This window comes from Cenococcum geophilum (genome assembly GCF_001692895.1).
Source record: "Cenococcum geophilum 1.58 unplaced genomic scaffold K441scaffold_6, whole genome shotgun sequence".
Classification (NCBI taxonomy): Eukaryota; Fungi; Ascomycota; class Dothideomycetes; order Gloniales; family Gloniaceae; genus Cenococcum; species Cenococcum geophilum.
The window spans coordinates 687471-711887 of record NW_027137564.1 but is presented as its reverse complement, the minus strand read 5'-3'; the positions used below and the strand labels follow the sequence as shown (position 1 = coordinate 711887).

At 46.7% G+C, this 24417-nt stretch overlaps 5 protein-coding genes across 5 annotated transcripts; 4 read left to right on the top strand and 1 right to left on the bottom strand.

Moving 5' to 3' along the window:
- Positions 1-618: 618 nt before the first annotated feature.
- K441DRAFT_543136 (HET-domain-containing protein) lies at positions 619-2709 on the top strand (the record flags this gene model as incomplete). Its single annotated transcript, XM_067642721.1, has 1 exon — positions 619-2709. One exon carries the CDS (start codon positions 619-621, stop codon positions 2707-2709), a length of 2091 nt encoding a protein of 696 aa, XP_067508040.1.
- Positions 2710-4162: 1453 nt separating this feature from the next.
- K441DRAFT_628637 (Hus1-like protein) lies at positions 4163-5759 on the top strand. The gene is made up of 6 exons (XM_067646205.1): positions 4163-4237; positions 4291-4396; positions 4452-4464; positions 4539-5349; positions 5430-5506; positions 5583-5759. Exons 1-6 carry the CDS (start codon positions 4195-4197, stop codon positions 5607-5609), a joined length of 1077 nt encoding a protein of 358 aa, XP_067508039.1. The 5' UTR covers positions 4163-4194; the 3' UTR covers positions 5610-5759.
- A 5282-nt stretch (positions 5760-11041) lies between these two features.
- On the bottom strand, positions 11042-13043 carry K441DRAFT_684627 (uncharacterized protein; the record flags this gene model as incomplete). Its single annotated transcript, XM_067651800.1, has 3 exons — positions 11042-12336; positions 12495-12645; positions 12750-13043. The coding sequence occupies 3 exons, from the start codon at positions 13041-13043 to the stop codon at positions 11042-11044; spliced, it is 1740 nt and encodes a 579-aa protein (XP_067508038.1).
- A 231-nt stretch (positions 13044-13274) lies between these two features.
- On the top strand, positions 13275-14356 carry K441DRAFT_542736 (Mak16 protein; the record flags this gene model as incomplete). The annotated part of the gene is made up of 2 exons (XM_067642706.1): positions 13275-13336; positions 13393-14356. The coding sequence occupies 2 exons, from the start codon at positions 13275-13277 to the stop codon at positions 14354-14356; spliced, it is 1026 nt and encodes a 341-aa protein (XP_067508037.1).
- Positions 14357-21284: 6928 nt separating this feature from the next.
- K441DRAFT_542445 (uncharacterized protein) lies at positions 21285-21733 on the top strand (the record flags this gene model as incomplete). The annotated part of the gene is given in 4 exon segments (XM_067642693.1): positions 21285-21372; positions 21386-21396; positions 21430-21530; positions 21580-21733. Coding segments are annotated over 4 exon segments (354 nt in total), but the record flags the coding sequence as incomplete, so codon positions are not given.
- Positions 21734-24417: the final 2684 nt, after the last annotated feature.

Genomic DNA, 24417 nt, shown 5'->3' with positions numbered 1-24417 from the left:
GAGGGTTTGGATGTTCTCATCGAGGAAGACGGGGAAGCTGAACCCTTACAGGTAAGACTCGTCCAGCCTCTTGCCAGTCTCATCACCCCCCCCTTCCATCATAGATTGCGGCTTGAATCTATATGATAGAATACATTACATTACGGCTAGTTATGGACGCAGTTCCAGAAAATGTCGTGCGATGTCAGGTTTACCGCCGTAACTCTATTTTCAATACATTCGCCTCCACCTTTGGAAGGTTACTGTCGTATTAAACTGATCCTGCACCCTCAGGATGGGGAGAGAATTGTGAAAGGCGGGTAGATATCCATTCTGTACGAGGCTCTACCGATAAAATATTTGCCCTCGCTTGCGGCGTTCTAACAGGTTAGCTTTGTTCAGGTAATAAGGGCTCGTACTCAGTTACCTTCGTGCTGGTGTCCACGGGATTCCTCAGCCCGCGTGTCTCCACTCAATATCGGATAAAGTGCTTGCTGTGGGTCTTCGGCCGGTTACTCTCCATCTGTGCCGCATTAATTTTACTTGTGGGGCTGCAACGTACATTTCAATTATCTGTCCTTCTTTCGATTACCTCGCAGGACCCTTTCACAACCCAACTCAGATTCTTCATTATTCATTATGATCGGTTCAATCCCAGAGAGAAAGCGAAAAGAGTTGGGGCCAACGGATGACCAGTATGAAGGCGAGAACCGGTCCAAAACTTCGCCATCACCCAAACGACTAAGACATCCTCGACGGCAAGGCAATGAGCTCTGTGAGAGATGCGCGAAGATTGACCTCGACGAGGCTCTATCGAGGGAGCATCTTACCGTTCGTGGTCAATTAGTAAAGAGTCTGGGTCCAGTAAAGAAGTGGGCGATCGATTCCTGCTCTTTGTGCGGCTTGCTGGCTACTTCACTACCTCCGGAGTGTAGGAGCTCTGACTCTACCTACTATCTGCGATCCTTTTCCAGTAAAAGGGATCCTCGGTTGGGCTGGAAATCAATTGACACGAATATGATAGGTTTTGATGGATGCGCATTCTTTGTTCCTCAACATCACGACGCAACGCCCGTTCGCTCCTTAAAGCCCGACTCAATAGACTTCGAAATTCTAAAGAGCTGGCTCCATCAGTGTCAAGAGATGCACACCAAAACTTGTACAGCTAGAACATCTTCCACCTCTGTGCCTTTCATGAAATTAATTGACTGTGAGACTCGGAAAATTGTTCCGGCATCGAACCACGTATATGTGTCCCTGAGCTACATGTGGGGAGCAAATTCAGGAATCGTCGAATACTCCGAGTCACTACCGGAAGGATTGCCTCCCACAATTGAGGATGCTATCACAGCAACACGTAAACTCGGTTTTCGGTTCCTTTGGGTCGACCGGTACTGTATTAATCAGCAATCCGCCGAAGAAAAGTCCGCGCAGGTCCACAAAATGGATCTGATCTACCGGAATTCTGAGATCACTATCATCGCGGTTGCAGGGCAAGATCCAACGTACGGTCTGCCAGGCGTGGGACAGCGAAATCGGAGCGAGCAAGGTTGCGCACGTATCGGGAAACACTTTCTTATTTCAGCGCTGGGCGATCCGCGGGATCTGGTCAAGAAGTCTGCGTGGATAACCAGAGGGTGGACATATCAAGAAGGATTGCTATCCCGAAGGCGGCTAGTTTTCACCGACCAGCAAGTTTACTATGAGTGCTACGGCATGTATTGCTGCGAGGCATTGAATTTCCCTCTTCACGAAATGCACCTTAAATCCGGACAATCTCTTCAAAAATCTTTTTGCGAGGGTGAGAACATAGGAATTTTTCCGAGAGAGGTTGGTGCTAGTCCCTGGGAGATCCTCGAACGCGTTGAAGAGTACTCGCAGAAATCCCTCTCGCATGCTTCGGATATCCTCAATGGCATCCTAGGTGTACTGCGAGCTTTTGAAAGTGTCCACCAAGTTGGTCACTGTTCTGGTATTCCTATCTTACCGCCACCAAAAACTCGAGCGCGTCTTGCAACCGATACTGCTGAATTATCCCCGTGGAACGCTTGCACTGGATTCTTCATTGGCCTCTGTTGGGATTTAGAAGGGACATCAAACAGGCGACCGGGTTTCCCTAGCTGGTCCTGGGCTGGTTGGTTTGGACGTATTTCTTGGGAATTTAATGAAGTGAAGTATCTTCGGACCGACCCCGGCATTAAATTGAGGTTGGAACTCCAAGATGGTCAAATCGCGGACTTAGATACAGCTCAGGAATCATTACAAAAGCTCAACGCGAGTTCAGCTCTCTCTAATATCATTCGCATCTCAGCGTGGACGACGCCTATTCAGTACAGGCGAAGCTACAGTAGAATCAACGGGGAAGTTGAATGCGAGACTAGAGTTGAGCTCGAAGATGGCGGGTATTTGCATTGGCGGTTCCACCCTACGACAAGCATGCAATTGTCAACCGATCAAGCGTACATCGGCATTCATTTAGCTCGCGAGCCCCCAAGTCCGGAAGGCTTCGCCGGCCCAACTGGCCCCGCACTCATGGTTGTTTGTGATGTTGGTGATAGGATGGAAAGGGTCGGGTTTGGTTGGATTCGTCCTATAGATTACCAGATGTACGGGGCGGACGGTGTCGGGGAGTATGATGATGATGAAGATGGCCCGCCCTTGATGGTGAATTCGTTCTATGCGCGCCGTCCAGTATTGGTGAAGTCATGGCAGGAAATTCGGTTAGGATAAGTACGTTTCGGAGCAGACCGATGGTAGCAGTCTATGGCAAGTAGTGGTCGGCTTGGCATGCCATAAATAGAGGAAATTGAAAGAAGCAGGAAGAAAGCAGCAAAGGATGTGTCGTTTTTGAGAAGCTGAGAAATTGAAAATAAAAGAGCGGGGAAAGCAGAAACACGTAGAGTGGGGACACTCAATTGGAGAACGAGCTGGCAACACACACTACCTTCCCAGGTAATGGCGCGGCAGCGCGGGTCCAGTTGCTATAACTTTCTCAATGGGGATATTTATGTCCATATTTTGTGAATGAGGTATCTTTTGATTTGTGTATCATACGGTTTCAATTTCTAGGAAATGTTCAATGTGGTAGATGAGACTCAAAGGCAAAGGGTGAAGTAGAAGGCTGTGATTCCTTCACTGCAGATTATCCCACTGCCTTAGAACGTCCGGACTGACCAGCAAAGATATTCTTCTGGTTCCCTGGTTGTCCGTTCATTCGCTTATCCCCTGGACGTCTTGATTTTCTCGAGTATCCGAATCACTTTGCGGATGTCCGTCTTGAGACTCCTTTATCGATGATCAACTCCTAGGGGCATGATTAATAGCAGAAGGCGGCTCGTGGACGATACTTGCTGCTATTGTTTCCTAGGCATAGAACTGAAAGCCTCTGTGTTCAACTGAATATGTGAAGGCCCCGGCCCCCGGCGGATCCGTCGTAGGGACGATAAATATTGATTGCTTGTTTTCTGCTACTGCTGTGCGGTCTTGTGGAGCATACATTGGGTTACTCGAAAGGAGGTCCTGGTGAGGCCCCGGTCAAACCTGTTGGCATTGCTATGATATATAAGCGGAGTCAACGAGCGAAATTACGATCTACGCGTAATACTACACTTTTTAGCTTGTTTGACCATATTGCCGAAGAGACACGGTCCTTCCTGTTAGACAGTCTTCAGCAACTTTAAATGGACGCCAGGTAATATCACAAGGGCCTATTTGTAGTGGATCTCAGTCTTGGGCATTGATCGGACTGTTTAAGGGAGACGTTCATGTTCGGATATCCTCAGAGCACCGGGCTTGAGAGATTCCGATACTAGGGTGTTTTGTAGATGGTAGAGAGCAACTTCGCAAACAGATTCTCTACTTCTGTTCTATAAACGTGGTCAAAAAACTCCTCAACAGAAGCTACTCTCACGGTGTAGTAATAGCCTGAAGACTTCACTCAGCAAATTCTTGGATGACCATGTCATCAGCTCTTTACTTCGTTAGCTACAAGGGAGTAGCCTCGTTTGTGAACGGTTTACCAGGAGCTTTCCTAGGCCGTTGTGTATACATAATACATGAAGATATTCAAGCGAACGTGGTTGTGTGATGAACGTTAAGCTGCAGCCCTATAGAAGCGGTGAGAAGACTCTTGAAATGTATGTGGTTCGTTGAACGATCCCCGCACTCGCGTGCCATTGTCGGGATCCCTCTTTCGTCACACATTCTCGATCCAACATGCGCTTCAAAGCTTCTATTCAGAACATATCGACATTTACGAGTATGAATATCATCCATCTCCTACTTTACACAGCTCTGACACGTTTTATCCAGAGTTCACGGCATCGCTGAACTCTCTTGGGCCTCTCGCGTGGGTTAAGCTCAGCAAAGACCAAGTCTGCTTTACAATAATACCGGAGCAGGGCACGCAAGTCTGGGCGTAAGTCTAAAATAGATGGCACTCTTGACACCTAGCTAATTGTCTTTCGCCACAGCGTCTTGTCGATCGTAAGCGTGGCGCTGCTTCGTATCTTCGCATCGTTCCTGAGATGTCACTCGTTGACCTGTACGCGAACGCTTAGGACACTATTTTCGAGAATTACACGATCCAATCCGCAGCCCAGAACGTCATAAACCTCGAAGTGCCTCTGACCTCGCTCCACCGCGCACTCAAGTCTGCCCTGCAAGCCACCTCCGCCTCGATTCGCCTGACGAAGAAGGACAACGTGCCTCTTCTCGCTCTCACGATCGTCACGACCTCGACCAGCGCTCCGCACGGCGCATTGCCGGCAGGGGGCGCCAGCAACAATGACGAAGGGTTTGGCAACGGGTCCGGCTTCGACGGCGGCACGAGCAGCTTCGATTCCGCCTTTTCGCGCGAGCGCGAAACCGTCGTGACGCAGGAAGTCCCCGTGCGGGTCCTCAGCCCCGAGACAGTCTCCGGACTGCACGAGCCGCGGTGTCGCGAGCCGGACGTCCACATCCTCCTGCCCCCGCTGCTGCAGCTCAAGGGCATAAGCGACCGTTTTACGAAGTTGGCGCTCGTTGGGGCAAAGTCCGGCGCTGTTGGCGGCGCGGCTGCTGCTGCTGCTGCCACGACACATAGGACGAGGTTGGAGATGGCGGCTAATATGCATGGTTGCCTCAGGCTGAGTACCAGGACCGATGCGATGAGTATCAGCAGCGTGTGGACGGGCTTGAGCAACCCGGAGCTCGATCCGGGCCAGGTTGTGGGCGGCGAGGAGGGCATTCGGGATCATCCGAGCACGAAGATGAAGGAACTCGGGAGCGCAGACGGGCGCAGTGAGGAAGGCTGGGCAACTGTCCGAATTGATGCTAGAGATTGGGGCAAGGTCATGTCAGTAGGGCGGTTGGGCGGGAGGGTTATCGCGTGTGAGCAGCGTCTTTGCCGCCGGCCGCATCGAAGGCCGGAAATGGAACATCGTGGTCCAATGATACTAATAAAACTACAGGTTTCTGTCATGAGCATGCATTGATACTGTATGTCTATCTTCCAAATGACAACGGATTGGACGAGTCAGTCTTGACAGTAAGTGGCTTTGCTCCGTGCACTATTTCGAATACTCCTTAGCCGGAACCGGCGTATCTGACCCCCATGCATATAGTACTACGTCAGCTCCTACAGCGCTTAAGTATAGATACGTCGTGGGGTGTCTATAGATGGATTGACCCGTATTTTCTGAAACGAAATACTTGATGACCTATTTATGAGTATATGTATAGAAAAGTGATGGGCTACGTCGATCCACCTATTCTCCATACCACTAATAGAAGTTCGCCGTTTCATATACCCTTGCACGTTTGGAACCTCATGCCCTAACTCCGTTTACGGACCCCGATCAGGCCCTCCACCCCACCCTCTGGCGTAGCCCCCACAGTCTGCCTTGAGGGGGGGAATAAGGAACTCTTTGCGGGTAGCTGTCCTACCTGTCATCCGAGACAGATGTAACCATACTAATGGGGTAAATAAATCTACGAGCCACGGCCGCGCCACTTCTCGTGTGATGTTCACATATTTGTGGCATAGCACGAACCACACCGGTCGTCTAATCTGGCGCACCTGAAGGATTTAGGCGTTCGGTAGGTATGACGCCACACTTTGATTTTACATACCCTGTCAAGATCGTGTGACGTGCTTATTATGGGTTGGAAATGGCCTCGCAGGCTGAAGGATTCGGTTCCCCTTGCACCTGCTTTGCCTTTCTTCCAACGCAGGCCTCGGGCTCGTTTCATAGGGCTGAGCATGGTATCCGCGCCATATGCACTGATCCAGAGAGGCAACGGACCGAGCCGCGGATTTGCCTTGGCGCTAATGTTGGAGGGAAAAGATGCCTTACGGGCGGTTGGGTAAATGGCTTGTTTGATCTCCCTCCTACGTAGTGCATTCTAGATTCGGATTTGTGTGGCTTGCGCTGTGTCTGCGCCATATTAATTTTCTATATTCCGGACGATGTGATTCTAAGCCTCTGCGGTCACTGGAGGCACCCGGTCACCTAGATACCACCATCCATCTAGCAAGCGCTCATCTCCGGTGAGAAATCTCATATCTATTTCGAATACTTGAACATCGGCTTGCAACACGCTTTGACATAGAAAGGAGAATCCAGCTGGGTGGTGGGCTAGGGCATCCAACTCGCTGACTCCAGCCCGCCGACTCCTACTGTATCACCCCCGGATCGCCGCTTATCGTGACTCCAAGCCTCCGGCGACACAAGGCATCATACTCCATGTTTCTCACAAGGATCGTTCATCACTTTTGTCCGTGATGCTAACAAAGCGGTCCGCAATTGCGGCCTGAAAGCGGCGTAATAGAGCACTAGGCCTGGCCGAACACGGCATATCACAGGTTGTCATAGCATGCTGCTACCACTTGGCACCTTCATCCTCGTTCGATACGAACTCCCGAGGAACCTCCGGTCTGCAATGAGCCGCAGCGTTGAGACAATCGGCTATGTACTGGATTCAATAAATGTCGTGTCACGGAAGGAGTGGAAGGCAGTTCGTGCGACGGAGGGGTGTGACAAAAGAGGCTCGAGAGTGATGGTAAAGATGCAAGATTAGTTATCGGTCAAGCGTAGAGCCTCAGCCGTATCGATTGCAGTGTAAGTCAGCAGAGCTGAGGGTAAGTCATCACAAGCTTGGCTGCAGTCTCCTCCTGCAGAAAAATACAGTACCTGTTGCACGGCCTGAGTAATGGCCCCAAAATAGCCCCCATCAGGAGATTCCAGGAGGCAAATGATCACCAGCCACGCAAAATGACCCCGATCTAGACTAGAGGCCTGTTTGAAATCAACCTCTGCCTAAAAAAGAATAGTGAAATAATATTGCCACCACTCCCGTCCAATCACAGCTCGTCGGACCTCGTGAAATTTATCTCAAACGGCCGCAGACCCTTGTCATATTCCAGATTGGGGTTGGCACAGCCTTTCCGTCAGCCCTATGTTTGAGCTGGCCCGTGCAATGCCACACCACCGCGCAAACGGCGACCAATGCCAGCTGGCCGCGCGCGGGGAGCTTATTTTTGCAGCACCACCATGCACAGCAGGCTGGGTACCTGCAGCGGTTCACACGATTTTGCGGTGGTGTAGTGGGAGTCCAGTGGAGAGGGTGAGATCTTCTGAGCCCGACGATGAGGCACGAACGGGCGAAACGAAACAACATTTCCTGACCTGCGGTTTTTCTCGACGACGAGTCCTTGCTGGATGCCCGTTTTGCAGAAAAAAATGCCTAATTCCAAATACACACACACTTCCGGGACAAAGGTCTCGGCCCCCAACTTTAGGAACGCGGCCGCACAGGAAAACGCAATGTGCCTGCGAGTCTGCTCGTTGGTTACGCGACGAGAGCCACGAGGGCGGCCGACCCAACGGCCCAGCCAAGCTTATCACCAGCCCAGCCCAGCCCCAGATAACTTAGAGCAGACCCGAACGGCAGGCCGCAGCACCCCCGAAGCGGATCCAACAGACGAATTCCGACAGGCGGACTCGCTTCCGCTTTCCGCGGGTACCTTGAAAAGCGGAGGACGGGGGGGGGGGAGTGGGGGGAGAGATATTTTGGGAATTCTGGGTTGAGACGGAACAACGCAGCGAGTTGATTTGCACTATGCGAAAAATGCAGCTGGGAAAGGGAGGGCGCCGTAGCTGGGTTGGACTAATCGGACTAGAAATCGCACGTATTGGCAGCCGCACCAGCAAATCCGAGCACGAGAACGTACCCGGCAATCGTATGCTCCGGTAGTAATACTTGACGGTGGTTTGTACGCACGTACGGCGAGGATGCCAAGTTGTGCATGCCTAGAACATAGCGCAGACTCCACTACACGGAGGCAGCTGAGAGAAGGCGGCCTCAACGCTCTGCGCCCTCCGCTTCAGCACATGAGTTGTTGCGGATAGGCGAACATTAAGGGTGGCAGGTTCTCGGAGAGCCGGGATACGCAATGCGACTGGTCCATGGTGGACTTTTCGCTTTCGCAAATGCAAATGCACGTATGACAGAACCGATGAGTGGATGAGTCTGTTCCCCAGAATGCATCCCTATAGGGCGATGAAAGTGCGCATGTGCTACAGGGATGGCGTAAGGCATATTTGTCAATTATATCACTTGCAAGGAAAAAACGCAGGGTAGAATAATAGTATCAAAGGTCCGCCCGTATTCTTTGCTAAACAAGAATGTGCAAGAGTATGCAAAATAAGTGCGGTCGGTGTCACGAATCCGTGCAGAAGGCTGTACCCGCGGCGTTGGATACGGCGATCAAACAGCCATGGCCGCGCTGTTGCACCACCAAACGTGCATCCCAGATCTCATTGCTCATCGCTCCCACTCCAACGGGATCAATCCTTGGTGGAAGGGACGAGATGATACTGTATGATGGGCTATGACTGTGCTGCGCATGTTTTCAGCGACATACTGGCAATCCCTACTCCGAAGGCATGCTCTCGCTCGCTCGCTCGTTCGCTGTTCACTGCTTTCCCTCGCCGTCCGTCGCCTCGTGGGGCATGCAGTGCAGCGCAGGTGCAGCAACATCGCATCGCATCGCATCGCATCCATCCCAGGCACCGACATCCCCCGTTCGCTGCATCACCGAGAAAAACCCTGGCCATATGTCGTGCAAGTCGGCGTGCCGTGCAGACGGGCGATGGGGTTGCACGCCCTTATTCGCGGTCAAAATTTAGCTTCCCACATCTCATGCTCACCTCAGTCGCGCCTCGCAGCTCTCCCCTGCACTCTGCAAGGCCCCGGCGAAGAGGGCTGAACAAGGGTTCAGCGCACTGACGGCGCAGCGCGGGAGTGGCTGTCGTGGCTATGGGAGGGTAATATCTTTCTCTTTCGCTTGTCTGAGCCAACGGCCAGCCAGCGAACATCCCAAACGCGGCGCATCTGCCAATCCACGCCGCAGATTCGCTGCTGAGAGGGAGGCTTGGCCCCGAGCCAAAGACGACAATCCGGGCGTGCGCTATGACTGAACACCTTGCCTTGTCGTCTATCGATGCCTGGCTTACCACCCAGTGGCTAGGGCGCCGCTGGCTGGCGAAGGGGGTGACCTGCCTGCGGTTGCGGTCGCCTGGACAGACTGATATAAAGGTAAGCGTTGCGGCCTGGAGTCATGATCATACAACAACCAGTACAGCTCTTCCATTCTTGTCTTCGCTTTTCCTCTTATTTGTTACATTCAAGTCCTTTGAGTCAAGTCGAGTCAGTCGCTCAGTAGTTCCGCGCTTTTTTTTTGTCCTGCAACAGTCCAAACTGCCGCGTTTCCCTACTTCAAGTCCTCTGATTCTGTCCTTCGCCATTTTCTGACTCTCTCCTGCAAATCTCAAACCAAACTTCTCTACCAAACTTCTACACTCTCAATCGACTTCCAAGTCGTCACTTCAAGCCTCTCAATCTCAATCTCAAGTCAAATCAACCTCACATTATTCCTCATGGGTCGCGGCGGCTATAACTAGACGCTATCTCACATCATTTGAAACCCGCGAACCACCTCCCACTAGGTTCTCGCCCACACACATCCACCTCCGGTTTTCCAACCCGAGCACCAACAAAGCCCACATAGCCAAAGAGGCGCCCTACTCCACCCAGATACCATTAGCCATCACAATGGGTCGCGGAGGATACAACTAAAAAGCGCGGCCTCGAACCCCGAGCCGTGACTTCACCATCACCACCACCACTACAACCACAACCGCGCTGAAAGCGGTATCCAGCACAGATCTCACGATGCTGTTATAACACGCATCCTTTCCAACCCTGCCTTGTACATATGACGGCGCATCAAAAAATATACATATCCCATCACCGACAGCGAGACGGCCTCCCAGGCGAGGGACGCTGAGGGGAGCGGGGAGGGTAGGGGGAGGAGTAAGAGGTCGTTCGCTCCGTTTTCTGTATTACTACTCGCTTCGCATTTCCGTTTCAGTTTCGTGTAGCGTTCTTGTTCGCGTTCGGTATGTGACATTGAGCAGTTCATTTCTGGGTTTGCGTTTCCGTTCGGGCTCATGTTCAGGTTTGGCTTTGGGTTCGGGTTCGGGTTCAGGTCTGGGTTCGGGTGTCATTCATTTCAGCGAGCATTGCGACGGAGCTCATAGGGTTGGGATTCGGGATTGCCTTCTGCATTCTGTGTTTTATCTACTGCGTTCGAATCTGCATTTTTACGTCCTTACTCTGCGTTTCATGCGTTGTCGCCATCGTTGTCGTTGCTATCTGCCGTTCTCTCTATGCCTGTCTGCTTCTTCTGCCTCTCCTTCTCCTCCTTCTGCTTCTGCTTCTGCTTTCCTTCCGCGCCTTCTCTGTATCTCCTACTCCAACAAAATCGAAAACGGCCCCCGTTACTTCCCCACGCAAAACCTGTCCTCGCGAATCCTTGATCAGTACAATGCCCCCCAGACTGAAACATGAAACAAAACGGCACGGGAAGGATTTGAGGGCGGCCAAGCCCGCGCAGGAGGCGGCTGCGGCGCAAGCAAACGGGTGTTGACTCAAACGACAAAGGGAACGAGAGGGGTGGGGGTATGGGTATGGGTACGGGCATGGGTATAGTGTGGCAAATGACTCATCAGCAACCCACTCACTTTTCAAACACAACGCCGAGGACCTCCTCGACATCGCCGGCGTCGCCGCGCCCCATGATCCTCGCCACGCACTCCGCGGCAGCGCGCAGCGACTCGGCCGCGACGACGACATCGACGTCCGCTTCGCCCATTGCCCCGTCTGTGTCCGCTCCGCTGGGCTCCTGCCGTTGTGCCGTTCCGTCGCTTCCGTGGACGCAGGCGAGGAAGGCGTCGAGGTGCTCGATGCACTCGTCGAGCAGCACGCGCTGGCGCTCCGTCGCTCCGAGGGACTCTTGCCAGACGGACGGGTCGGGAGGGGTTACGTCGTCGTCGGCGTCGGCGCCGGGCAGATCAGGAACCAGCGCCGCCGTCATGGACTCGAACGTCGCGATCAGGCCGCGCAGGAAAGCTTGGATGTGCCCCGGGTCGGGGTTCTGGGCGTCGGCGGCAGGCGCGTCGGCGTCCTTGCACGAGATGAAGAAGATGCGGTCGCGCGGGACGCCGAGGGCAGAGTGGACGGTTCGTTGCCAGCGCTGCGTGGAGGTTGCGAGGGAGGAGGGGGGGGAGTGAGGTAGTTGATCTGCCTTGTTGATAGCAACGACGACGTTGATGCCCTGCTCCACGCATTGCTTTGCTGTGACCGTGACTTCGGGGTCGAGGGGCGCGCTGGCGTCGGCCACGACGATCACGACGTCTGATGACAGCGCTCGCTGCTTCGCGCGCTTGATCCCTTCCTGCTCGACTGCCCCGACTGCATCCGCGCTCTGTCTCTCTCCCTCTTTCTCAGCATCATCGCCACCACTAACACCCTCCCCAGCAGCAGCACCACCTCCACCACCAACCACCCCCGCCCTCCTCAGCCCAGCCATATCCCCCACCCTAACCAACCACCCCCCAAGATCCACCCCCACCTCAACCACATCCCGCGTCGTCCCCGCCTCACACGACACAATCGCCGCCTCGCGTCCCACAATCCGATTCAGCAAGCTACTCTTCCCCGCATTCGGCGCCCCCAACAACGCAACCCCAATGCCCCCCCTCAGCAACTCCCCCCTAACCGCATTCACCGCCACAGCCCGCATCGCCGCTCTCAGCCGCCCCACCTGCGCCGCGACGGAGCCGCACAGCGAGCGCGGAGACTCGTCCAAGTGCTGGTCTTCAGCGAAGTCGAGCAGGGCTTCGAGCTCGGCGCGGGCGTGGAGGAGCGCGGCGCGCCAGGTTTCGTAGCGGGCCGTCAGGGCGGAGCCGGAGGTTGTTCGTAGGGAGAGGAGGCGCTGCTGCTCGGTGGTTGCGGTGAGGCTGTCGCGCAGGGCTTCGATTTGCGGGAGGGAGAGGCGCGCGTTGGTGAAGGCGCGGCGGGTGAATTCGCCGGGGGCGGCGGGGCGGATGGGGTGGGGGTTGGGGGAGGGGTTGGGAGAGGATTGGCAGGGGAGCGGCGCAGGTGGGGATGGCGGCCAGGGCGGCGCGCACGATGGCTGGCGCCGTGGACGTGTAGCTCGAGGACGTCCTCGCCGGTGACGGTGTTGGGGCCAGGGAAGAACAGGATTAGAGCGCCCGAGTCGAGGAGGGTGGGGGGGGGGAGGTGCGGGGTGTAGAGGCGGCGGAGGGTCGCGTGGCGCGGCTTGGGGAGCGGTTTGGAGGGGCAGAGGCATCGGTATATCTGGTGGTAGAATTGAGTTGGTATGGGTTTCGGAGATATGGCAGTGGGTGGGTGCGAGAACGAACCTGGGTGCATGCCGGACCTGATATGCGTATCACGGCGATGGCGGCCCTTCCGGGGGCGGTGGAGAGGGCGTAGATGGTCGTATCTTCGCCGTGGGTTCCATTGGGAATGCCAGAATGATAGAGCCGTCTCTCACGCAGGCTCAGGAGCCTCGATATAGGCGGTGTGAACGCATTGCTGCAGATTGTGCCCGCGGTGCGTCCAATTCCCAACTGAACGATCCCGAGAGGAGCTTGGAGGTTGATACGAGATGGGATTCGTAGTAGATGGTTTGGTGGACGAAGGAGAACTCTCATACCGAGAGCAATGAAGTGTTATGGAGACATGGTGGCGATGAAGTGCGAGTCGTCTTTGTTCGGAACGTGGTGTGCCGAGAATGGACCGCGCAAAAACATTGACACCGCGACCCGGAGGATGCCAAGATTTCGCGAAAATAATTCTCAACTCAAATTCGACCGCCACATTTAATCGACATCAGCTACGAATATCAAGACCGTCGATTGAATCAAGCTAGCGACAATCTCACAATGGCCTCCGATGAGATTGTCTGGAATGTAGTCGGGCATAACTTTTGCTCCTACAAGCTCAAGTATGGCATTTTCACACTTGTTTTCTCACATCCTCAAACTAACGGCTGTTTCCCAGAACCACAAAAAACCAGACGTTCTGCCGGAACGAATACAATGTCACTGGCTTCTGCAACCGGCAATCCTGCCCCCTCGCCAACTCACGCTACGCCACCATTCGTGCCCACCCGGAAACCGGCACCTTGTACCTCTACATCAAGACCATCGAGCGCGCACACCTGCCCAGCAAGTGGTGGGAGCGGATCAAGCTGTCGTCCAACTACGCAAAAGCCCTCGAACAGGTCGATGGGCAGTTAAAATACTGGCCGAAGTTCCTCGTGCACAAGTGCAAGCAGCGTTTAACCCGTCTCACGCAGGTTGGTATCCGGACGAGACGGCTGGCGAAGGAGGAGGACAGGCTCGGTGAAAAGTTGGTGCCGCGTCTGGCGCCGAAGGTGCGGAGGAGGGAAGATGGAAGGGAGAGGAAGGCGGAAGCGGCGGCGAAGGTCGAGCGCGCAATTGAGAGGGTCCTAATTGATAGGCTGAGGAGCGGTGCTTATGGAGATCGACCGCTGAATGTGGAGGAAAATGTGTGGAAGAAGGTTCTGAAGGGACTAGAGAGAGGAGGCGAGGGTACGAGGGATGAAGACCTGGATGAAGGCATTGAAGATGAGGAAGAGGAGGTTGAAGGAGAATTTGAGAGGGAGAGAGAGGAAGGTGTGGGTGAAGTCGAGTACGTTAGTGATGTCGAGGGCCAATCGGATGATGACCTGCAAGATTTCGAAGACTGGATGGGTGGGGAAAGCCCCGACGAGGAATCCGGTGGTGAAGAAGACGAAGAAGACAGCGGGGGTAGTGATGGGAGCGAAGAAGAGGATGAAGACGACAACGAGGCCCTAAAGAAAGTGCTTGGGAATCTTAAAAGGAAACGTCCTGCGGGACCTCCACCAAAGCCAAAGAAGAAGGGCGCGAAGGGACCGCGTCGGGAAATAGAGTACGAAATCGAGAAAGAGCCTTCGGCGCGGGAGGTTGCCTATGTTTGAAAGGTTCTTGTTGGAGCCGGTGCTGTCTTATTTTACCTACATCTCTCTTGACTTGGCGTAGGGAGTGTTTCTAATGTCGTCTGGCTGGAACTCGATTTACAATGTCAATGCATGGACGAGATCAATGCTGGGTTGAGCAATAACGCATGGTGGATCTGAAAGGATATAACTGGCCTAGCGTCTCTAAATCTACTTCTTACTAGAATGGCAAGAAACTCCTCTTTGGTTACCGTAATACTTATTCTAACTTGCACTTCTAGCCTCGCATCGATCGGAGCCCATGACCAAAAACCTTCCGCTGCAGCCTCAGCTTTTCAACATGAAAACCAATTCATCCTTTTTAGCTCGGATGAACGCCTAACCCAGTGATCACGGCCGCGGAAGGAAGGAAAGGTATAGATGCGGCAGGAAGGTAAGTCAACACCATGCCAAGACTCGTGATAGGCTTATCCCTTGCACCGATGGGTGCCTCAATTCGGTGGCCCGTGCGAGCAATCACTAAAATCGTCCTCGTCGTCGAATGAGGCTCCGGAAGGGCTTTTTCCTTCTCCTTTTGGCCGTTAAGGATATTGAGTCGGTGGAACAAAATCCTCATCATTAGAAGCGTTCTTTTGTACTATAATTAGTGATATTATTGACCCGAGGTACGAGTGGTCTATATATTCGGGTTGGGGGTCCTGGATTTCAAACTTCCGCCAAGCCAACTTCTGATTGGTTAGAAATCTCGCTTCTAATTGGTTAAAAAAAACTTGCGCGCGGTAAGTTATGGCAGAATCCACGTGACGAATATTAAAATATTATGAACATTAAAATATCCTAATATACCTCTATTAATACCACTATATATATTAAAATATAGCAGACCCTACTATAATTAAGTGCAGCAAGTGCTATATCTATAAGCCCCGCCTTAACTTTATTAAGAACGGCCCTTTAAAGAAGATTTTAAAGCTATGCTAGTTGTGTCGGTTAAAGGCGCGTCTTCCCTATATATTACTTTTACTTCTGCTTACTTTTCTAGGCCTCTAAATATAATTTAAATAAGCGGAGAGCTCTTATAGAGTTAGGTTCTACTACTAAGAATTATCCTATAAGGTGCTAGCGAACTACTCTACCTAAAAACGATACCGAGAACGCCTTCCTGCCTCGCGGCTAGAATAGTTAAGATACCCCTAAAATGGCTTAACGGTGGAAGATAATTAGGGTAATATAACGGGAGCACCGCATTCTTAATTGGCGTGGTAAAGCTTACTCGCCTACTCCTCTGCTATATACTATAGATAAAGCTCTATACAGTAGAAGAGGTACTCTAGATGGCCTAAATGCGTTCTTGCTGGAACTAGCTTCTATACCTACTCTACTGCTAATACCTACTCTACCTCTAATACCTATTCTACCACTAATACCACCTTTTTTGCGGCAAGCTCCCTTATGGCAAGCTCCCTCACGGTAAGCTCCCTCGCAGTAAACTCCCTTGTGGTAAACTCCTTTATAGCAAGCTCCCTTACGGCAAGCTCCCTTATAGTAAGCTCCCTTATAGCAAGCTCCGACTACGGCCACACTACTACCTATTTTGGCTGTTGATTGGGAGCGAATTAAGAAGTTTAAGAGTATACTATAGGCTAAATGTATAGAGACGTGCAGTTGTTATAAGGAGCGGTGGTTTTAAATGGGCCTAGCTACGGAGGGTAATAATATAGGTATATGTAAAGCCTGCATTAAGGACGCTAATAGCCTTAAAGATCTAACCCTTTTTCCCCTGTTTGGTAAAAGCAACGGGCTTAATCTGGGGCCTATTCCTGGCTTCCTATTTATACTTACTGTAGTGGAGGAGCTTCTAATTACGCGCGTATACGTTTACCTATAAGTTGTGCGTATACGCGGCTAGTAATATCGCTATACTGGCTATATTTACTACTTTAGCCAGAACATATTAAAGACTTAGAGGCAGCTACTATGGCTACCTACTAAACTTAATATACTGGTCGTAAGGCCTACGGTAGTAGAGGGTGGCTAATATCTAAGTTAGTGGTTTACTAAGCGGTATGCTATAAGGCGCTCTGCTATAATATAGTAGCTTTACTTTCTAAAGGTTAATTATCCTAATTATTATAATGTTAAAATATATAGCATTTAGCTTACTAGCCTACCCAAAAATAGTTTTATATTAGATTAGCTACCTTATATTAATAAGTTAAAGTCTAATTCTAGTGGCCTAATGGCTTACCCTACTGCTCCTATACAACATCCTTCTACTATTAATTCTCTACCTACCAAGCTTAGCAGTAATATACTAGACGGCGAATTTAATAACAATATACTGGATACTTTAGTTCCTAATCTAGTACCTAACCTTAATAAATTAAAGCTTTTAGGTTGTAAGGTTTAATACTAATAAGACCTACGAGCGGGCCTAGAGGTTCTTACTATGTAATAGACACCTCTCTCTAAGCGATTAGCTAGTTTTATTATGCGCGGCGCCTTTCCTACTCTATTTCCTTATGGTAAAGCCGATTTTAATATGCTATAAAGCCGTATAGTTACCCTGGCTGCGTACGCCAAGCATATGCTTAAGTATTAGGACGGTCGGTTTAGCCGCTACCCCTTATTTCGCTACTATATGTTTAATTAGATTATAAGAGAGCAAGCCCTTAGCGCCACCTACTTCCTTTACGGTTAATTAAATAAGAATAGTCTATCTTTAGATAAGCTTAGTAATCTTATAAATAGTAATAGGGGTAGCTAGTTACTAAATAAGATTTTACAGCATGTATAAAACCTTAAGGGCACTAGACCTTACTGGAGGTAGAAGAGAAATAAGCTTATAGCTTATACTAAAAATATTAAAAGCGGGTCTCTATTCTTTATACTTAGCGCTACTAATCTATATTAGTATAATCTACACTTTTATATACCTTTATTTAATAAATATACGGCTGCTAATAAGGCTTAGCGCTACTGGATTACTTCTTAAAATCTTAATAATAATCCGCATATTGCTGCTTACTAGCTATATCGCCGCTTTAATCTGTTTAGGAAGCACGTACTTATAGGCCTATTTAATGGCACTGACTTTTAGTCCTAATATAAGTGGTAGGTATAAGGTAGCGGCTATATATATAGCTTCTTATAGAGTTTAACAGCCCTAAGGCTAGATCCGTTAGCTAATAAGTTAAGGGCGGCTTTTACTAAGTATTAGACTACTTTTATATCTATAATTAATCTTAATTAATCTAGGCCTCCTGATCTTTAATATCCTTCTGCTCTTAGCTATAAAGAATAGCTTAATACTAGTAAGCTTCTTACTGCCTACCTTAATTGATTTTAACAGCACCATAATTGCACTAAATTTTACTGCTTAAGATTAAAGAAAGGCTCTATTAGAGTAAAGGAGTACCGCTTTTATTTTCTACGCTCTCTCTATAATAAGGCCGCTGTATTAAAGGATTAAAATCTATATTACTAAACGTTCTATCTATAGCGTAATAATAAGCTTCTTAATGGTTACAACGTAGCTATAATATTGGCGTGGATGGTGAATATTAATACGTTACCCGCTATAAGTATATTAGTAATAGTTAACTATATAGGTAAATATTACAGTAAGGAAGAGAAGAAGTTAACCTCCTACTAGGAGCTACTCTAATTAGTATAGCCGCACGCTAATAGCCTTTATGCCTTTAGTTTGGTAGTGGCTAGGTTTATAAATAAGCTTATTACTAAACGCGATTAGTTAGCGCAGGAGGTATACTATCTGCTTCTTAACATTCCCCTTTATAAAGGCTCTAGGAATGTAGTAACCTTAAACTACTACTAGGAGGATAATTAGAGTGCTATATATAAGCTTAAGGATAGGTAACTAAGAGGGCACGGACTGTCTAACTATAAGAAATATAAGCGCCGCCTAGATGGGGTAGAGGATATTACTTTCCTTAATTTTCTACTCTATTTTAATTACTCTACTTATAAGCGTCGGCTAAGAGTAAGGCCTTAAGTTATATTATACTTTCCGCGATATAAAGGCGATCCTTCCTATCTATAGTATCCTAAGTTCTGCTATATAAAGCTTATTCTTTATCACCCGTAAAGGGAGTATAAGGAAGTAGCTACTTATACTAATAGATTTAGGGCCCCTAATTATATAGTTTCCTATTAGGCTTACGTTAACTCTTATTAGCACCCGCCTAACTACTTTTATAATTGGAAACTAGAGGAAGGTTATAAAACTGCTAATATTAATAAGTTTAAGGGTAATTTCGTAGATGACTTAGAGCTATACCAGTTCTTTAAGGCCCTATATACCCGCGTTTAAAATACTAACAGAGTTAAAATTAAAGATCATAATAGGCTTGGTAATAGGGAGCTTAATTATAACTACAACTAGAGTACGTATTAGGGTACGTACCCGCAGCTTAATAAGAGGACTTATTAGTAAAAAGTATGGCTATAGCCTCTACCGTAGAGCCGCCTATCCTAAATAGCAACTCCGTCCTCTTTATAACTAGGTTAGCGTTATATCTATAATATTATAGTTAATTACTATAGGCAGATCCAAGTGGGCCTTAGCCCCCCCCCTACTTCGGATTAACGTTAATAGAGAGGTAGGAACCGGTAAATCGCATTTTATTACTATCCTCTCTACTACGCTTTGTGATATAGTAAGGGCTAATAGTAAGCCGTTACCATTAGCTTAAGCTGCCCCTACTAGGGTAGCTGCCTTTAATATTAACGGCAGAACTATATATAATCTATTAAGGTTACCAGTAAATCGTCCGTTTAAGAAATTGCCTACTGCTAGTCTTACGCCTCTATAATAAGCTTTTAAGGATATTTACTATCTTATCCTTAATAAGAAATCTATAATCGGGTAAGTACATCTAGCCTAGATTAATTACCACCTCTGTTAGATTTACCCTACGCGTAACAACAACTACTTTAGAGGCTTAAACATCTTGCTAGTAGGCGATTTCCATTAGCTTCCCCCTATAGGTTAGGCGGCCTTATATAGCAATCTACCCACTAGGCCGTTAGAGCTCGCTAGCTATAAAAAGGGAGCCTATAAGGCGATTAACTAAACAGCTGTCCTAGATTAAGTTATACGGCAGGGCGGTAATAACACTAAAAGCTTTATATTTAGGACCGCCCTTACAGAGCTACGTAGTAATTTTATAAGTAATTCGATCTGGAAGCTTCTTTTAACTAGGTATAAGTAGGGCCTATCCACCAATAAGGTTATAGGCTTTAATAACGCAATTCGGCTATATAGCATACGCGCTATTATAGGTAAGTATAACGCTATTTAGCTTCGCAACCTTTTATAGCCAGTAGTGGCTATTAAGTCAGTTAATACTAGTGTAGGTATACGGAAAGTTACTCCTAATTAGTGCGATACTATAGAGAATCTAGCCCTATATATTAGCGTAAAAGTAATACTAATATAGAATATCTAGGTTGAACTAGGCTTAGTAAATAGTACTACTAGTATAGTTAAAGATATTATATAGAAGGGACACGCGGATATTAAAAAGGATTAGCCTTAGTCACTACTAATTATAGTAAATGGGTATAACGGACCTGCCCTATTCACTCAGCAGGATAGTAAGAAAGTTATCCCTATATTTTCCGTGCTTTATAAGTAGGAGGGTATAAAAGGCTCTTGCTTATAGCGTTAATTTTTAATTACTCTGGCTTTTGCTCTTATTATATATAAAAGCTAGGGCCTAATACTTAACCGGGTAGACAGTTAAATTTCTCTAGCACTCTCTTTCCTCCTATGGCTAGTAAGCGGCGCTGCTTTACTTAGGTGCTAATCACCCTCAGCTCACCTACCCCTTAGGCTGCTCACTCGCTGCTTAGTTACGTTGCCCTGCGCTCCCCCTAACAGCCAATTATACTCATTTATAAGTCGGACATACCCTTACGAATTTGTTAAGTCTAGACGAGAGAGATGCTTGGAGGCAGGTTTTGGGCTCTAGGGCGCGTTTTGGAAGGGGGACGGAATTGTTCCCTAAGGACTGGGGACAAAATAGGCCCCCTCGCCATGCGCCCCCTAGTGTCCCACGACGCCAACGCCGTCTCTCCTTAGCAAGATAGCTTGTGCTATACCTTTGCACTATAAAGGAACGGTCGTGCTACTGGGTCAAACCTACTTAACTACCCCAGCCATTATTGCAACGCTGCCGTCTTCTTGGCAGCATCACTATCAGTTTTTAAACTTCGTGCTATTTCTTATTCTATTTCTTACACCGTAGCTTCTTATACCGTACCAGTAATAACGCAGCCATAGAGAAGAAGAAAGATGTTATTAATAGAAAATAGGTTCTAAAAGAACTTTAGCTAAAGACAAAGAAAAACTACGCGCGCGCGTTAGCGCTATAGGATTAGTAAGTCTACGATAGTATCTCCGAGCCTAGCACACTTCACTAATATAAACTTTTAATACTAGATATAAGAAGTTAAATCTAGGAGTAAGTCTAAATAATATTAAGATATTTAAGGACTACGTTATATCTATTGCGCTTGGAATTAAGGGTAAGTATAGTAATAAAAAGCCAGGCTTATAGACTGTAGTCCAGTACTATAAAGACTTTACTACTAGCTAAAGGCAAGCTAGGATAGAGGAGGAATAGGAAAATAAGGAGAAGAATAAAGAGGGGGAGAATAAGGAGCTGGTAAAGGTAATAAGCCCAAACGTGACGCTGTCCACCTTAAATGTGAGTTTACTGCGGCTAGCTAGGCGTTTTATAGCATTAGTACTAATTATATAGGATAGTTTATTAAGTACGAGCTGTACAATATCCTTAAGCTACCCTTTAGAAAGAGACTGCGGCGATATAGCTTATAAATTCATTTTCTTCACCTAAGAATATAGTAGTGGAAGAACAATTAGTTCGTGCTTCTAAAGCCACGGCATAGAGTTAAGATATAGGCTCTTATTATGGCCTATGTTTTTAGCACTTTAAGAATTAGCGAATATATAGAATCTATATATCGCCTTAAATCTAGTAGGGGCTTACGTTTTTAGGTAAGTCCGTCTTAAAGTAGCCTATATAAAACTAACAGCGACGGGTTAGGACATAATCTTTGCTATCTTTCGCAATAAGTACGGTAACATAGAATTTGCTATACAACTCCAGCAAGACGTAAAGTGTATAACGTTTACTCTAGATAAGAGGTAAAATTAATCCTTATTACGTATATACCTAACGCTAATTGCGAAATAGACTAGAGCACGCGTTATATAAAGGTGTTAAAACTTACCCGCTATTTTATAATCTAATACTTATAATAGTTGCTATGTATATAGCAAGAAATATATTTAGAGATTACAAGTTAATAAACAAGGTTCTAGCATTAGAACCTCCAGAAAATAAGTAAATAATTTAACTCTACTAAAACCTAAGCGTTTAGGACCTGCCGTTCTTTAAGGGAAGTAATAGGAAGATAGAGACCGTAAGCGCATTCGGCTAATATCTTTAAAAATAGGGCTTTTATACCGGCTATAACGAACCCCTAATAGTATATAATTTTAGAGTGGAGGGTTTAATCCTTACCGGTACGTATACTGTTCTATAGTACTCTATATACCTAACTTATACTATATACAGATAGAAATTATTTATAGGATATAAGAATAAAATAGGGCGGATAGCGTAAACTAGTGGTATATCGTAATTATTACGCAGCTAATAATGCCGGAGTAGATAGTTAGGCAACCTTCTTCTATAATAAAGACTATTATACGGATATTACGGACTTTTTCCGTTCCTTGCTTATTACTTAAAACCCAAAGCTATAGTAATTACTACCAGTAGAAAAGCGGTATAAGCTTAAGTAGAGCGCTAAGTTTAAAGACATTAAAGCAAAACTTAGGGATCTTTCTTTAGATAATATACTATTAAAGAATAAACGTAAGGAGTTATAGGCCTGGAAATAAAAGCTAATTTTAAAAGCGCTTTATAGGTATTAGGGAGAATAGCCTACTTAACCTATAAGTAAAGTTAACGCCTATATAAAAGAATATACTAGCTGTTACAGAACTATATTCTAATAAGCGCGTAAACTTATACTAGTGCGCGACCGTCTAGCGTCCAGTATATTTATTAAGGCCACTATATGTAGCGATATAGGTAAGGCGGTCCTCTAAGATCTAATTAAGCTCTATTTATAAAAAGAGGAAGTAGTATTTTAACCGGGTCTTAAGCTAAATAAATACCACTATTTAAAAACAGGCTTTACGTAAAAGATTAATAGATACGCAACCCTACCTATTATTTATAATATGGCGTCTAATTAAAGAATTTTTAATAGTTAGCTAGCTGCTATATAGTGGAAATATATATACAGTTGCTATCGGAAGTGGCTTAAGAAAAGTTATAAGTTTATAGAGTTTTGCTTCCTTTATAGTAGATAATTTATTAACTAAGAGAAATAGAATATTTATTACTAAACCTATTTAAATAAGCCCGAAATAATCCCTATATAGTATAACCTACTAATCTATAAAGGAACGCTTACTGCTCTAGGGTTCTGTCCCAACTATTTAGGCAATAAGTCCCTATCCCCTAAAATATAAATGCGGTAGTTTCCTAAGACGGCTAAATAGAAAGACTATATCTATAATTAGTATTCCGAAGATTTTAAGTTACTAGTATGCCCTCCACATAAGCTCTATTATAGAGAGTTATTTATATTATTACGAGAGCTCCAGTTTCATCTTAAAGACGTCCATTATATTAATTTTAGGAGTACTCTTAAAAGGTCTAGGTTAGTAGGTAAAGGGAGAGCTAAACTAGCCAAGCAGACATATATTAGTAGGAGGTAGTTATTAAAACAGAAAATGGAAGATCTAAAATATAAATTTATTAATAAAAGTAATACATTTTAGAACTAAGGGAAGAGGTTAATATCCCGTCCTACTCTAGTTAAAGCCCCGTCTTTTACTAACTTAGGCTCCTTACTAGTCCCGGAAATTATATTAGATTAAAATAAAAGTAAAAATAATACGCTACTGTCCTTATAGTGTGGCGAATTAAAGAATAGTTTTAATAATAAAGATGCTCTTAGTAACAGAGCTAATAATAAAAATTAGGAATATATTAGTAAGATTAACTATCTAGAAAGTAATTACCTATAAACTCTAACAGATAAATAGACGATATTACATTTTTGGAAACTAGAGAAGCTAAGGTAAATAAGTAAAATAATAATTTCTAGAGCATAAACTTTTATAAGGAGTTATAGCCTAAACTTTAGCATAAGAGCGCTCTAGTGGCGCGCCCCTAGTCTAACCCGGCTCTTTCCACCTAAGGGAATAAAGAAGATAAATATAAGGTTAAGCAAGTTCTAGGGGCCCGTATCTTTAGGAGAAAGCTTAAATATCGCGTAAAATGGCTTAGCTATAATAATAATCCAAAATAGTATAACATAGCTAACTTTAAAAATAGCCTATATAAGCTCTATAACTTCTATAAAGTTAATCTAACCTAACCTAGACCTCTATAAAGGCTAGATTACTAAATATAGTGCTAAAAGGAGGATAGGGACGCTAATAACTATCTAGATAATAATAAGCCGATAAATAGGTTAGTTAGGTAGCATAGAAAACTTCGCTAAAGAGAAGAATTAGAAGTTAGGTATTAGTGAAATATTTTACTTAAATTATAAAAATAAGGTAGGCGTAGGCAGAAGGTTTTCGCAGATTTAAATAGCCTTAGCGTACGGTTAACGTTAAGGGCAGGTAATATAGAAATTGCGTTAAAGCCTTAGTATTGCTGCTAATTAATATATAAATACTAGTTTAACCTATAAGGTCTTAGCTAAACTTATTACTAGCTTTAACTTAAACTTCCTAAATTATATAGAGGTGCTTAGGCCGGTGTTAAATAAATAGAGAATAGGGCAATAGTATTATTACGTTATCTACTAAGATAGCATTCTCCTCTATATCGCCCTTATCTAATATACGTCGTTTTTACTACGCTAAGCTTACCTAGTTAGGGGCCATTATTCCATATTATCCTTCCGCCATAGTAAGCGACGGTTTATATTCGTAGGCCAGA